The sequence below is a fragment of the Mizuhopecten yessoensis genome, unplaced genomic scaffold, assembly GCF_002113885.1.
Source record: "Mizuhopecten yessoensis strain PY_sf001 unplaced genomic scaffold, ASM211388v2 scaffold10751, whole genome shotgun sequence".
In the NCBI taxonomy this organism is placed as follows: Eukaryota; Metazoa; Mollusca; class Bivalvia; order Pectinida; family Pectinidae; genus Mizuhopecten; species Mizuhopecten yessoensis.
Window position 1 is genome coordinate 503,189 of NW_018408703.1, and position 15,986 is coordinate 519,174.

At 38.1% G+C, this 15,986-nt stretch overlaps 1 protein-coding gene across 1 annotated transcript; it reads left to right on the forward strand.

Moving 5' to 3' along the window:
- The first annotated feature begins 1,680 nt into the window (after window positions 1–1,680).
- LOC110462112 lies at window positions 1,681–13,859 on the forward strand. Its single transcript, XM_021515947.1, has 5 exons — window positions 1,681–1,963; window positions 3,262–3,332; window positions 4,887–5,146; window positions 9,484–9,549; window positions 12,625–13,859. Exons 1-5 carry the CDS (start codon window positions 1,681–1,683, stop codon window positions 13,469–13,471), a joined length of 1,527 nt encoding a protein of 508 aa, XP_021371622.1. The 3' UTR covers window positions 13,472–13,859.
- Window positions 13,860–15,986: the final 2,127 nt, after the last annotated feature.

The window sequence follows — 15,986 nt, forward strand, 5'->3', positions numbered from 1 at the left end:
TTGAATTGACTGAAATTTCAAAAATCTTCTTCTCAAGACCCAGATATGGTAGAATCAAATACTCTTCATAGATGGAAGGGTCTTAAGGTGCTTTACTGAAATTGCGAATTTCTTGACCCTGGGGTCTCGCGTTTCCCTCTGGGGAGGGGGTAAATTTTACTATAGTTTATATAGGGAAATCACAGTTTGGACCAACATTTGTTTAGTTTTCATTGGAAGTAATTCAATTTGGGTTAGCATTATCAGTACTAGGTAGCAGTTTGATAGTATGTACCTATGAGCCCCGGCTGACTCCCAGGGGCTGATGGGTGGGGCTAAAAAGGATTGAATGGACTGAAATTTCAAAAATCTTCTTCTCAAGACCCAGATATGGTAGAATCAAATACTCTTCATAGACGGAAGGGTCTTAAGGTGCTTTACCACAATTGTGAATTTCATGACCCTGGGGTCACACGTTTTCTTCTGGGGAGGGGGTACACTTTGCTATAGTTTATATAGGGAAATCACATTTTGGACCAACATTTGTTTAATTTCCATTGGAAGTAATTCAATTTGGGTTAGCATTATCAGTACTAGGTAGCAGTTTGATAGTATGTATCTATGAGCCCCGACTGACTCCCAGGGGCTGATGGGTGGGGCTAAAAAGGGTTGAATTGACTGAAATTTCAAAAATCTTCTTCTTAAGACCCAGATATGGTAGTATCAAATACTCTTCATAGATGGAAGGGTCTTAAGGTGCTTTACCAAAATTGTGAATTTCTTGACCCTGGGGTCTCACGTTTCCCCCTGGAGAGGGGGTAAACTTTACTATAGTTTATATAAGGAAATCATATTTTGGACAAACATTTGCTTAATTTCCATTTGAAGTAATTCAATTTGTGTTAGCAATATCAGTATTAGGTAGCAGTTTGATAATAAGCACATATCAGCCCTGACTGACCCCCAGGGGCTGATGGGTGGGGCCAAAAGGGGTCGAATTTACTGAAATTTCAAAAATCTTCTTCTCAAGATCCAGATATGGTAGAATCAAATACTCTTCATAGATGGAAGGGTCTTAAGGTTTATGACCCTAGGGTCTCACGTTTACCCCCTGGGGAAGGAGGGGGGGGGGTTTATTATGGTTTATAATGGCAAATGATACTTTGAATATTACATGTTAATAACTTGATTGGAATTATAACCTTGAGTTGACAGTTTGATACTTTGAAAATTTTGAGCCAGCCCTACCCCCAAGGGCTGTAGGGTGGNAAAAGCAAAATCAACTCTCTGTATAAATATATCAGGTGACCGTTAAGGCCCATGGGCCTCTTGTTTAAAAAATATATCATGGGTCTTGTCTTAGGGAGCTACATATATAACCCAGTAATGGTTAAATTGCTTTTTGCGCCACTCAAATTCTGCATTCAAAAATCACTTTTCAGACAAAATCAACATTTTTTTCGACAAACAATTTCTGCAAAGGTCATTTTTGACAATGTTCTTGACATGGGTATACCAAGCAACTTCCATATTTTTTTTCATTTGAAGAAAAGTTATGAGCCCATTACAAACTATATTCATTAACATGACGCTGTATGAAATACCTTAATAGGACGTTTAACAAAATAAAACCAAACCAAACGAATGGCTTGATAAAATTACAATATTTGCAACAATAGTGAAGAGCCCGTTAAATGGTCGATGGCAGTTTTAGTTTTAATTTGTCATAATACTGTTACATTTTATTACATAAATACAGAGTGTCCGTTTACAATTTTGAAGTACGAAGTGTCCAGAAAAGACTATGGACGTTTGGACTACAATGCGGAGATTGCGCTTAGAATACACTCAAAAATACAGGATGCGGATCTGGATGTACCAGACATCATCAAAGATGATTGCTTTACCTTTTTGGTAATAATTCCGAATGCAAGCAAACATTCTGAACTCATCGGCGGGGAGCATGTGACGGACATTACGAAAGGTATGCCATATCTTTATATTCTCCTTTAACTGTATTTTCTCATCGTACCATGATCACTTTTTTCTGCTACACTTGTGTGTTTGTCAGAATGTACATGTGCTCTTCCGTGTCTTCTGCTGCTCACATTGCAATACTTGAGATCTAGTATTGTATATAAGAGTATTGTATATTATGTTCACTTGGAACATCACATGTTTTGTTTTCAAAGTGTGTCAGGTGACCAAAACGAGGCTGTCTGCCTGCTCATACAGAACTCCTGAGGCATCCCGGGCAATACACGGACTGCCATCGGAATGCGTAATATTTACATACGTGTACATGACTACAAATACTATTTGTCTTATTTAGTCTTGGTACATTTCCAGATGGCTTGAATCATCCGCCGTGATGGAAACACAGGTTCCATGAAACCACTTATAAAAATAGTCGCACTGCACCATAAGGGTTTCGATGTCTGGTCAATAACAGATGGCTAGAATTATCCGCCGTGACGGAAATACGGGTTCCATGAAACCACTTATAACAATAGTCGCACTGTATCATAAGGGTTCCGATGTCTGGTCCATAACAAATACAATGCAGTGTCTTCCAGCTTTTCTGTCTCCATTCCTCCAAAGCCTCCGCTAACCACGCTGGACCATCACGATCCAGATACTTTTTAAGTGGGTCATGGTTTATAACCGACACTGCTTTTAACAGGGAAACTCGGTAGACATAGGGAGATGTTCCACCATGAGGGTTGGGGTTCTGCCCCTTCTTAGTGATAGTTTTCAGCACATACACGTTTTCACCTTCCTTTACTGCTGTCTGGTTAAACTCGTATGTCGTAGTCATGTTTCATGTTTTTTTAATGGTTTTGAGGACCGTCCTAGCTATCACTTTCGCAGCTTGAATTGCTTCTTGCAGTTTCTCCTCATAATCTTCCAAATTAGTTTGCCAGATTCTTGGCGGGGGTCGATAAAGGAGATCATCTGGTTGGTTTACCTCCCGTGGCAGCATCAATTTATTGGCTATGTAGCCTGTCTGGCGATTCACAGAGCTCCAGCCGGCCAACTTGGGTAGATAAACATCCTACTAATTACAACGTATCTTTCCTGCCTTCTTTCTTTTCTATCAACATTCTCCCACGGCACCCGACCTCATATGACCCTGGTGCGAGGGCGTTGAACCCCAAACAAACAAACCGAGGTACAGACCAAGTTTGGTTCGGACTGCCTGGGTTAACAAGCAATTCAACAAAACGTTTGTCTCTGCACTGCAACTCAACTCAGTTTACACGTACATTTGTTTTATATCAGAATGGTCCGGAACAGAGAAGAAAGGGAAGAGGTGGATTAGTCTGTTGTCGCGGAGGGCTACACCCATCGAGGTAAATAATTTTATAAGAGCAATGATAATCAATTTTTGTGATAATGGGGACAGTTACATAGTCAATCATTCTATATCGGCCCTTTTTAGCTTACCTAGCCCAAATACCAAGTGAGCTTATACCGTGGTCCGACGTAAACAATTTGCTGTAAACGACATTTTATTGATAATCAAAAGGCCTAGGGTTATGCTAATTGGTCAGTAGAAGAATGGGGAAGGGGGCCGTCAAGTTTGTGCAAAGGAATTATCTTGACCCATATTCAAGGTCACAGGGATCAACTTCTAAGGAATAATTAAAAAGCCTAGGGTGATTATACTTGGCCAGTCATATACAAGAATGAAGGGCCATCAACTTGGTGAAAATGAATGACCTTCACCTATGTTCAAGGTTTTCCTATGATCATTTAGGGTAAAATAACACGTTAAAATAGGCTATCACAAAAATGAATACATCTAACTAGAAATGAATTTCGATTAGATGTAAAAACAATCACATTGATTGAACAGACACTATCAAATAAACTGTTCATACACTATACATTATAGAATCTGTCACGTTTTTGTTTGAAATCAGCGCATTCAATCGTAAAATATTTGACTGCAAATGGCTAAACACATGCATGACAACAAGGTTGCTCTTCTTTATGTAAATTATAACTGTGTGTGATGTAGGTATGGCCTATGCGCAGTCGCGAGAGGACAACTTCCTCTCTACGGCCCGGTCCATCTGCCGCACATGAACCTACGTTGGGTTGAACTAAGAATAATTTGTTGTTTACCGTTTCAAACCATTTATTTTGCCAATTCGTTCAAATAAAATTCACAATTAAAGGTTTAAAATCACTATAGGGTATTTTTAATATCTATTGGATGTAGATTTAGAGCTTGTTTGGCAACTCTATCTACTTTCTCATTTCAAGGTCACAAGGGTCAAAATTAGAGAAAAAAAGCCAAGGGAGAGAGGATGTTTGGCCAGTAACATGTTAGAATGAATAGCCATCAATTTATTCAAATGAATGACCTTGATCCATATTCAAGGTTGCAAGGGCAAATGCGTTGAAAACCCTGAAACAACCAGAGGACATAAAATACACCAACATGCCCTGTCTCCTGCACTCGCACACACACGCAAGCACGCATATACAACTCACATGTAGGCATGTCCTTAGCTGATAGGACGTTAAATAAACTAAAACATTACCAAATCCTTGAAAAAGTTATATGTTTTGTTCAAATGAATTACCTTTGCCCATATTCAAAGTCAATAAACAAGAGGCATTGGGGTGTTGGTATTTTGCAATTAGAAAGCTACGATAAAGGGTAAGAGTAAAGCACATTGCACACATGAAGGCATATCCTTGAATGACCTTAGCTGTTTATAGTACGTTTAATCCTATAAAACAAAAACTAATGTCGATGATCTATTAAGAAATCTGATGGGAAACATTTTCATAAATAGCTTGAAAAAATCTTGTAGTAATTAAAAGAACTTTGTCCATTGCCTTTCCATTCGAACCTTGCAACTAACCTTTTTCCCCATGATTTCCATCAACAGATCACAGAAGAATCAGATGTGCTTTTTCTTGCGGATAAACCTGAGGAAGACTTGAAGAATAACTCGAAGGTTTGCAAATTCCTTACGTTTTCCTTTGAAAACGAAATATTTGCTTACGCTGAACGAGCTTTACAGTATGTCCAAGACCGACTTACTAAGAAAAGGGAACACGAACAAGAGACGTTGAGTTATACCAGGCTGGAGATTTACTCTCTTCTTGCTAGAAAACTACCGGACCACGACACACCTATCAAACAGTTGTAAGTTTATTCTATCAAATTTTGTTTCTCTTAGCAGAACTATCGATCAATGCCCCTTAAGCTTAAAGATTAAATGTTAAACACACGTATATTCCAACGATACCAACTAAATAATGTCATTAAATCCGGACCGAATCGATTTATTTATTGAATAACTTAAACTTAATAGCCTTTTCTTCAATATTTGTAGGCAAATGTCATTAACCTATTGATTTCGATCATTCGAAAGAAGTTGTTTGAATAATTTAAACGTTTTTTCACTTGACTTTTTTAAAGTCACATGTGTCAAAAATGATAAAATCTTTAAACAACTTCTGAAAAACCAAAGGTACAAGGCTGATTTTATTTGGGCAGTAGCATGCTTTGATGAATGGCTACTAAGTGTGTTCAAATGAATACGTTTCACTTGTATTCAAGATCGCAGGGTTGTTTGAATAAATATATATGTGAACTTTTTCTGAAAACCAAAATACCCAGGATGATTATATTTTGCCAGTAGCATACGGGGATCAAGAGCAAGATCAAGTTTTTATTTGTTCGCACATATTCAAGATTATAGGGGTTAAATATGTCTTTCAAACGACATCTTCTGAATAAGCAGAAGACCAAGAATGTTGATATCTGGCCAGAAGCATGCTTAGATAAAGAATTACCAAGTTTGTTGGTTTAATTGAACTTCACCTATATTCAAGGTCACATAGATAACATGTCGAAACAAGAGATCCCAGGGGGAACTTGGCACCCACCATTGTACCATCTTCATTAGTTCTTTGTCAATTCAATCTTTTCTCTTCTTTCCTCTAATCTGTTTGATCGAGTCATGTTAACAGTAAATGAACCTTGAGGTAACTGTTGATCTAAACTTAATACTGATGTGTATGAAAGCCAACCTTCAACGTGAGTTTGTCATTTCACATATTTACTAGTACAATACTTAATGTGAAAGAAATAGAATCAATCATTGCAATATGAGAAAGATCTGTTTAGTTCTTCCTTTAGTCATTTTGTTTTATGATCAGTCTCAAAATATAACATGCACAACGAGGGATCAAGGGGAACCTACATATCAAATTTAAGAAAGATCCCTCAAGTTATTCCTGAGAAATAGTACTAACAAACCTTCAATGTCAAAAATCATAGATGGCTGTCCCATTTTGTTTAACTGATCAGTTTCAAAAGTAAACCTGAACAATAAAGGATAGTGGGGAACCTGCATTGGCTGGCCCAAAACTTTTTTGGGGCGAGTACAAAATTTGAAGCACTGGCCCAAATGACATATTGGTGGCCCAAATAATTTTGTGAAGAAATATTTCCACAGCATTTAGCACAATGTTTCAGCATATTTAAATAACATATAACATGACAGTGTTTGTAATATATATTTTTATTTTTTTTTGATAATATTCAACCCTAGTTAAAACCTGACATGATCCACTCCATTCAGGTCTTCCTAAAAACAAATACACAAAACACGCAACTCAAAGAAGACACCCTGGAAGTATTTATACAGAAAATCTGAAAATAAAATCATCACATTTTCTAAATCACGGACAGTTCGGAGTAATGACAACTGAAAAATGTACTGCCCCCAGTTAATGTGGAAGGGACTATCATTTCTTTTATTCATTAATTTTTCGACAGTCCCCCAAGTTATTTTTGTTGGGCCAGTGACTACCTCACTTTTGACAACTTTTGGTCGCATGAACAAGCGACCATCCATTTTAGGCACTGCTGCAACAACAAGGGACCAAAGGTAACCTACATATAAAATTTGAGAAAGATGCCTCTGGTACTTCTTGAGAAATAGCGATTACAAATTTTCACTTTAAAAATCCAAGATGGCTGACTGTCGGCCATGTTGTTTATCCGATCAGACACAAAAGTTGCCCTGCACAGCTAAGGACCAAGGGGAACCTACATATACAATTTGATCCCTCTGGTACTTCTTGAGAAATACCGATAACAAGAATTGTTTAAGGACGGACGACGGACGGACGGACGGACGGACCACAGACGCAGGGTGATTTGAATAGCCCACCATCAGATGATGGTGAGCTAAACATCACTTCAAATAATTTCTTCTGAATAACCAAACGGCCTAGGATGATATGTGACCAGTTACATGTTCAGACAAAAGCTATGATGTTTGTCCTTATAAAGATCATATGGGTCAAATGTTTGGTTTGGTTTTATTTTGTTTAATGTCCTATTGACAGCTAAGGTCATTTAAGGACGGCTTCCCATGTGTGCAAGATGCATGCGTGTAGTGTATGCGTGTGTATTTTGGGAGGCTGCGATATGTTTGTGTTTGTCTCCTTGTGATAGCGCGGAACTGATGCCGGCTTTATAGTGCTACCTCACTGATACATACTGCCGAAGACACCCAGCAGGACGCCCCTCCCGGTCACATTATACTGACAACTGGCGAACCAGTCGTCCCACTCCTAATTTGCTGAGCGTTAAGCAGGAGTAGAAACTGTTGTCATGAACTACTGCTTGTAATGAAAGATGGTTACATGAAAATAACCAAATGCTTAGGGCGGTGATATTTTCCCCAGTACACCCCACCCCTGCAGATGGGGGATCGGGAAAAGAATAAACCAGCTGTTACCCACTGAATGTATCGTAGTAGGCGACTTATGCTTGAACCCCCTGCAGAATTGGGGATTTGCTTTTGTGTCCTCTCATAGGGGACACAAAAGAAATATGCGGCACCCATTGCAATATTTGGGATCTATATCTTTCCTTTATTTCCTAGCGCCCTACACCTCACTTTTGGCCTTGATGTTGAGCGTTCGCCCAGGCAAGGAAGGCAATGGGTTCTGTTCCCAAGCCGGGACATACCAAAGTCCTTAAAATGGTAGTTGTTATTTCCTGCTTAACGTTCAGCATTTATTAGATTGGCAACTACTGGTTCACCCGTTGTCAGTATCATGTGACCTGGCGGAATACTGTGTGGGGTAGCCTTCATCATGGTATTTCAGTGAGATTGTACTATAAAGTCGGCATCAGATCTGCGCTATCACAAGAAGGAAAGCACGCCAACATACCCGTGTCTCCTGCATACACTACATACACGGAGGTACGTCCTTAAATGACCTTAGCTGTTAATAGGACGTTAACAAAATGTAACCTAAACTTTTCCAAGTAGCATGCTCACATGAAGAGATACAAAATGTATGAAGTTTTTTATGTGAATCATCGACCCTCCTGCAATGTCACATATGTTCAAAAGGGTAAAAACACCTAAATGACCTCATTTCAATAAACAAATAGCTTAGATTGATTATACTTTGCAAGTTGCATGCTGAGATAAAGGGCTATAACATTTAACAACTTAATTACCTTGTAAGGATTTCAAAGTTTAAGAGGTCAAACAGGTTCTTTTCTTTGAATAACCTAGATTCATATATACTGATATTCTGACTCTAGCTTTATTTTAGTCCATTTTAAGCCTACATTGGTGATAACAATACCAGGTGAGCGACACAGGGCAATTTGGCCTCTTGTTTATATAATATGTTTCTACTTATTTGGTAATAGCCGTCAACTTAAAAAATCCGTTCACAGAGTGCTTAGGTTTGGTTTGGTTTTGTATTGTTCAACGTCCTATCAACAGCTATGGTCATTAAAGGACGGTTTCCCCTCTTTGCAAGATGCATGCGTGTAGTGTATGCCTACGTGTTTTGGGAGGCTGCGATATGTTCGTGTCTGTCTCCTTGTGATAGCGCGCAACTGATGCCGACTTTATAGTGCTACCTCACTGAAACATACTGCCGAAGACACCCAGCAGGACACCCCACCCGGTCACATTATACTGACAACGGGCGAACCAGTCGTCCCACTCCTGAATTGCTCAGCGTTAAGCAGGAGTAGAAACTATCATTTTCACAGGCTTTGGTATGTCTCGGCAAGGGGACAGAACCCAAAGCCCTCCTCAAAGGGGCGAACGCTCAACTAAAGGCCAAAGGTGAGGCATTGTCTATGGAGACATTAGGAAGTCGTTTAGAAAGAAGAGAAAAGATACGATCCCAAATTTAGTCGCCTCTTAAGATCATTCAATGGGGGCAGCAGGCACAATTCTTACGCCCTACCTGCAGGGACAGAGTGCGTTGTAGATAGTTTGTTTATGTTGTACATAAAACATCGAATTCATTATACAGATGTCCTCTGAAAAAACGAGCCCCTATAGTCAATGCAAAGAAATTGATAAAATTGAGTCGAATATAAAGGAAACATCCTGACCCCCGTAACAATTTACATTCGGAGTACAATCTAATTTACCTTTTATGCATATAGGACATTAAACAAAAACAAAAAATATTTCTCTCTTTCAGGACCGATAACATCGAATTACAGAGCCCCGATTGTCGGCTTGTATCAGAGGCACTTAAAAACAAAAGGTAAATGAGTTTTTAATCCAGACTTTTCAAGATTGTTTCATTGTGCATATTAATAATACTCTGTATCATACAAATATGTGACAGATTTTATAATGTACCCTCTATGAAACGTTTATTTGATACAGTTTTGTGTGCAATCAATATATGATTATTTACATTCAGTTAATCTCTATAATAACATAAGATATCTTTTATAAACAATGCGTTTGCTATTGATGTTGTTAACATTTTTTACACATTTTCCCCCCTTTTTTATATATATTCATTTTCTTGTGAATGTTTATCTTTGCTTCGATGTTTGGCCTAAATGACTCGAATTGTGGATGGGCCGTAAAACAAAACAAAAGAAAAAAATCCCCGATTAACGACTAACTGTTCTGAGAAATGTGGCAATACCTAATTTTGCAGCCAATTCGTTTTTTGTCGATGTAAATCTAAATTCTTAACATATTATAATTTATTTAGTTTTAGTTTAATAAGTTCATCAATGTGAATGTCTAATTTAAAGTGTTGTTTGATCCTAAATGACTCGTATTGTCGATGGGTCGTTAAACAATACAGAAACAAACAAAGTACGGACGCCATCAACTGGTTCACGTGTTGTCAGTGATGTGACCGGTCGGAATGCTGTGCTTGGTGCCTTCAGCATTGTATTTCATTGAGATAGCACTAAAACGTCGGCAGCAGATCCGCGTAATCACAAGGAGGCATTCCTACACGCACGCTTACACTACACACATGGAGGCACGTCTTTAAATGACCTTAGCTGTCAATAGCACTTTAATCAAAATAAAACCAAACTAAACCGAAAGTTTCGGTTAAGGCTGATGGTGAATATTTTGTCCCAGAAGTTTGCCGTTACCTTGATGGCACAGTCATCTTTTTTTAGTAGTTGCATGGTTCATGATATACACACTTTTCTAATGACTTACATAATTTTAAAGTGGTGATTGCAAATTTAAACCGCTCGGAGATTTGCTAAAAGCAACCCGGAATGACTAAATTCAGGATGAATCTTTGTTAATAATATCCTTTTTCATCTATACCAGATTTATTTACTATATAATGCAAGATGGTCGTCATGCTTCTGATTTGGTTGAGACATTTTCAACTTCTCAAGAAAACCTAAAGCAATTTACTTAAAATTTGAAAAAAACACCTTTCCTATTTCCTATGCCAATTGTTTTTACTTTTCGTGCCGATCTGATAATCCAAAATGACAACCCTAGCGTCTGATAAGTCGAGACTATTTTGACTGTTTTACACAAACTGCTGAAACAACCGACTCAACATATGGTTAAATGTTCTTTATTACGTCCCAAAACAAGTGTCGGTACTATAAGTGCCAATCTTTGATCGGCTAAGACATTTTCGATTTAATTTCATGTTAGCCGCCTCTGGCCTCTTGTTAATTATTTTGCGCTTGAAGGTATTGTTTAATTGCGTCCATGCAGCAAGGGCATACAAATTGTACCTGCTGCCCCAATTTTATAATCATGAGAAGTGACTAAATTTAGGGATCTTTTCTTTTTTCTTCTTTCTAAACAACCTTCTTCTTCCTAATGTCTCCTTTGACAATGCCTCACTTTTGGCCTTTATTTGAGCGTTCCTGTGAGGAAGGCTTTGTGTTCTGTCCTCTGGCCGAGACATACCAGAGTCTGTATAATGTGACCGGGTACGGTGTCATGCACTATAGGTAGCACTATAAAGTCGGCATCAGTTCCGCACTATCAAAAGGAAACAAACACGAGCATATCGCAGCCTCCCAAAACACACACGCATACACTACACGCATGCATCTTGCACACAGGGGAGTCCGTCATTAAATGACCATAGCTGTTGATAGGACGTTAAACAATACTTAACCAAACCAAACCGTTGTTGTGCATGTTTACTTTTGAGACTGATCGGATAAACAAAATGGCCGACACGCAGTCATCTTTAGTTTTGACAGTATAGGATTGTTATTGCTATATCTCGGAAAACAATTAAGGGATATTTCTCAAATTTCATATTAAGACTCATCTTAAAAACACTAATGCCGTCAGTTATTATGGGACTTATAAAGATGGTACGATGGTGGGCGCCCAGATCCCTCTGGGATCTCTTGTTAGGTCCGATAACAAAACCACGATGGCCGACAGGCAGCCATGTTGAATTAAAGAGTTAAAGATTGTAGTGCTATTTCTCAGAATGATCAGGAAGGGTCTTTCTCAAATTTCACATAAAGGTTTCCTTTGGTTCATAGTTCCGTATTTTGAAATTTGGGGATAATTGGAAAACTAAGATGACCGGCAGGTGGCCATAGTGAATTTAGGATTGGTTTGGTTTGGTTTAATTTTGTTTAACGTCCTATTAACAGCTAAGGTCATTAAAGGACTTGCCTTAATGTGTGTATTGTATGCGTGCTTGCGTGTGTGTATATACAGGAGACAGGTAATGTTGGTGTGCTTGCCTCCTTGTGATAGCGCGGTTTGGTTTGGTTTAGTATTGTTTAACGTCCTATCAACAGCTATGTTCATATAAGGACGGCTTCCCTTGTGTGCAAGATGTATGCTTGTAGTGTATGCGTGTGTTTTGGTCAAACTGACATAGAACTAATAAAGATGGTGCGATGGTGGGCGCCACGATCCCTCTTGGATCTCTTGTTACAAAATACTATTTCAACTGTTGTAAAATACGATGGTGGGCGATAAGATCCTTTTGGGATATCTTGTTTTCTGGAGCTTTAGGTCAAAATGGCAAAAAAACACCTGGAATGAATGCGTAGACAACAAATTACACTGTGTCAAACCGAAAATCGGTGAACGGTATTCAAGATATAGAGGAAACCGCCGAGATGAGGTTGTCCTTGCCCGCCACCGAATTGGTCATTCATAAATAACCTGTGCTTATTTATTGAAAAACGAAGACCAGCCTCAATGAATAGCATATATCGAATCATTTACACTTGTTATTAGATTGCATTAACCTTCATCAAACAACAGATTTTTATGGTAATGTTGAAGCATAATTTAATTGTTCTTTGGCGCGATTGTAGTATTATTCTGTAATTTAACCATTACTTTTGTTTAGTTTGCAGGATTGTGATATCCGGGGCTTTTGCAACACTATTGACGGATTCTTAGTTCTTGTTGTCGAACCAAAACAAAAAGCTGACAAGACAGGCATTGCAGATAGTATCGAAAAATGTTTGCGGAAACTGCTGAAAGAGAAACCTAAATTGGTATGGGTTAAAAACATAAAAATGGCTGATCTTACTGCTCCAGGTTGTAAACTTACCAACACAGGAACAGATTACTGGGGAACCCTAGGCTGTTTCGGCAAAGACGCTGACGCTGACAATTCGGTGGTAGCAATAACCGCTGGGCATTTTGTAAATGAGAGGCAAATCGTCCAAATAGAAAACAACAGCACTCCAGAGGAATTCGGGCAGTGTGTGCAAAGTCATAATTCGATTGATGTCGACATCGCGGTCATTAACATTAACAATAATATGAAACATAGCTGCACCTTTCAATTTCGTAATGAAAAGGACAAAGTCTGCAGGGCGTCCGTATATCAGGAGGCTCAAATCAAGCCCTGGCCAGTGCATAAAAGAGGAGCTGCAACTCAATGTACTTCGGGCATTGTATACTGCGAGGAGGCTTGCGTGTGTAACGAAAAAGGAATCCTCATCATCGGAAACGGGGACAACATCTTCGCAGAGGAGGGCGACAGTGGAGCTATCGTGTTCTTCTATGATCCAAAAGACATACATAACAGGGAGGTGAAGCTGCTATCCATAGTATCAAAAAATGTCACTGTGAAAAAAAAAGGCACCATTCCAGTTGGACTTTCTAGAAAACCAACATTGACTCGAAGCTTGAAAGATGGACTCGATAAAGTCCCTAATATCAAAATAGAATATGAAAGGGTTTGAAAATACAAACCTGGAGGTAAAAGGAAAGCTTTTTCATGACATACTGATTATGATAGTATTTGGAAGAAATATTTTTTGGATTTTTGTTTGTTTTAATGGCTTTGGACAGTTAATTAGGAAGACCGAGAAACGGACTGAAATTAAGATACTTTTTTGTATATCTAACATTTGGTTTATATACTAAATACTATGGTATAAACATCAGACATACCCATGCAAGCACATGCATTCGTTAAAGTAATACTTCCCATCTGTCAATCATATATACACAAAGCTGGAGGGACGACAGTCTAGTGGTAAGAAGCCAGGCTCGTGACTGAAAGGTTGCGGGTTCGAGTTACGTCACGGCACTGTGTTGTATCTTTGAACAAGATACTTTACTCCACTTCTTTTAGTTTACTCAGCTGTAAATGAGTAAGTGGCTGGGCAGTGCTAGAGTTGTTAAATGCTAGCTGTGAGCGCCTAAATGGCAGGTGATAAAGCGGTAAGTAGGAACCTCAAATTTTAGTTTTAATTTTAAAACCCAAGAAATGCAAGATTTGTCATTTCCAGACCATATATCAGAAACTGTGACAGATAATTTTACAAAACTTTCTTATTACATGAACTTAACTGTTTAGAAGTGGTGGGGATTTTTTATCTTTATCTCCTTATTTTAACACTTTTATTCATAATGACAGTGTTTTTAGCACAAAGTCACAACAACTGAACTGATATCTGTATTTAGACATGCATCCAACATTCAGATATATCAAAAAGTAAGTGTTTATAGACATTTTGTTAAATAAAATTAAATTTTTTAATAAAAGATAAAAGTTTTGTGGCTTTTGTACCAATAAATATAGTAACATATAACTATAAGTGTTAAAAAAGTATGAAGAAAATCCCCCTCCTCTCTATTCCTTTTGACCCCCATTTATTGAGATTTGATTAAGATATTATAAATACAACATGTAACACATTATATCAAAGTTATGAATAAACTTTCAAAATATAATATGTAGTTTTGTCAAAACGAGACCATTTATGATTTTGGTCCCCCACTTTACCCTCTCATATCTCGGAATGGTCTCCGAGCTGACCTTAATTTTGTTTCATATCATGATAGCATAACCCTAAGGTATGTATATACAAAACATAAACTTATCGGTGATAGCCACCAAAAGGCCCAAATTCACACCCCTCCTTTGAGAAAAATCTGTCAAGTATTTCCTGAGAAATTGCGAAAACGAACAAACACTGTCAAATATCCAAGATAACCATATATGCCATTGTTTTTATCCGAACCACCTCAAAGTTAATCATGTTGAATAAGAAATGACAGGAACCTACATATGAAATTTGAGAAAAATCCCGAGAAAAAGCGATAACTAACATTCACTGTCAAAATGCAAGATGGTCATCTCTCGGCATTTATGTTAAACAGAACCATCTCAAAATAAAACATGCACAACAAGAAATCAAGGGTAACCTACATATCAAACTTAAGAAAGGTCCCTCATTTACTTCCTGAGCAATAGAATAACAACATTCACTCTCAAAATCCAAGATGGATGCCTGTCGGCCATTTCTTTTATTCAATTATGTAGTCTCAAACGTTTACATGCACAATTTTAGACCAAATGGAACCTACCTTACCTTGAGACAGATCCCTCTAGATCTTAAGAAATAGCGATAACAAACCTTCACTATGAAAATCCGAGATGGCTGTCTGTCGGCCATTTTGTTTGGCTGATCAGTCTCAAAATATAATATGCACAATTTGACCAAGGAAAACCTTAATATCGAATTTGAGAAAGATCCCCTCAGAAATAGCAATAACAAGAATTGTTTAAGGACGGACGGACCACGGACGAACGGCAATTTGAATAGAAAAAAGATACCTGTAGACTTCAAGGTTACAGCAAACTTCGGGGACTAAAAAACCCACCAGCATGATGAAGCAAAGTTGATCAGAATTAAACAAGGAGTCAATTGACCAAAGTTCAAGGTCACTGGGTCAAAGGTGAAGGTTACATTTTGTATCTTTTCCCTGATGAACATTTTGTTATGACATTATGCAGCAATGTTGGTCAGAATTAAACAAGGAGTTAATTGACCCAAGGTCAAAGGTCACGGTCAAATTTTGTATCTTTTCCCTGATGAACATTTTGTTATGACTTTATGAAGCAAAGTTGGTCGGAATTTAACAAAGGGTCAACTGACTTAAGGGACTCGGTCAAAGGTCAAGGTAAAAATTAGTATTTTTTTGCTGGTGAACATTTCATTATGACACTTTGAAGCAATGTTTGTGGGAATTAAACAAGGAGTCGTTTGACCAAAGGGCAAGGTCACTTGGTCAAAGGTCAAGGTCAAATTTTGTATCTTTTCACTGATGAACATTTTGTTATGACATTATGTAGCAAAGTTGGTCGGAATTTAAAAAGGAGTCAACTGACTTAAGGTCAAGGTCATGTGGTCAATGTCAAGGTCAATTATTGTATTTTTTTACTTATGAACTTTTTTTTATGTTATT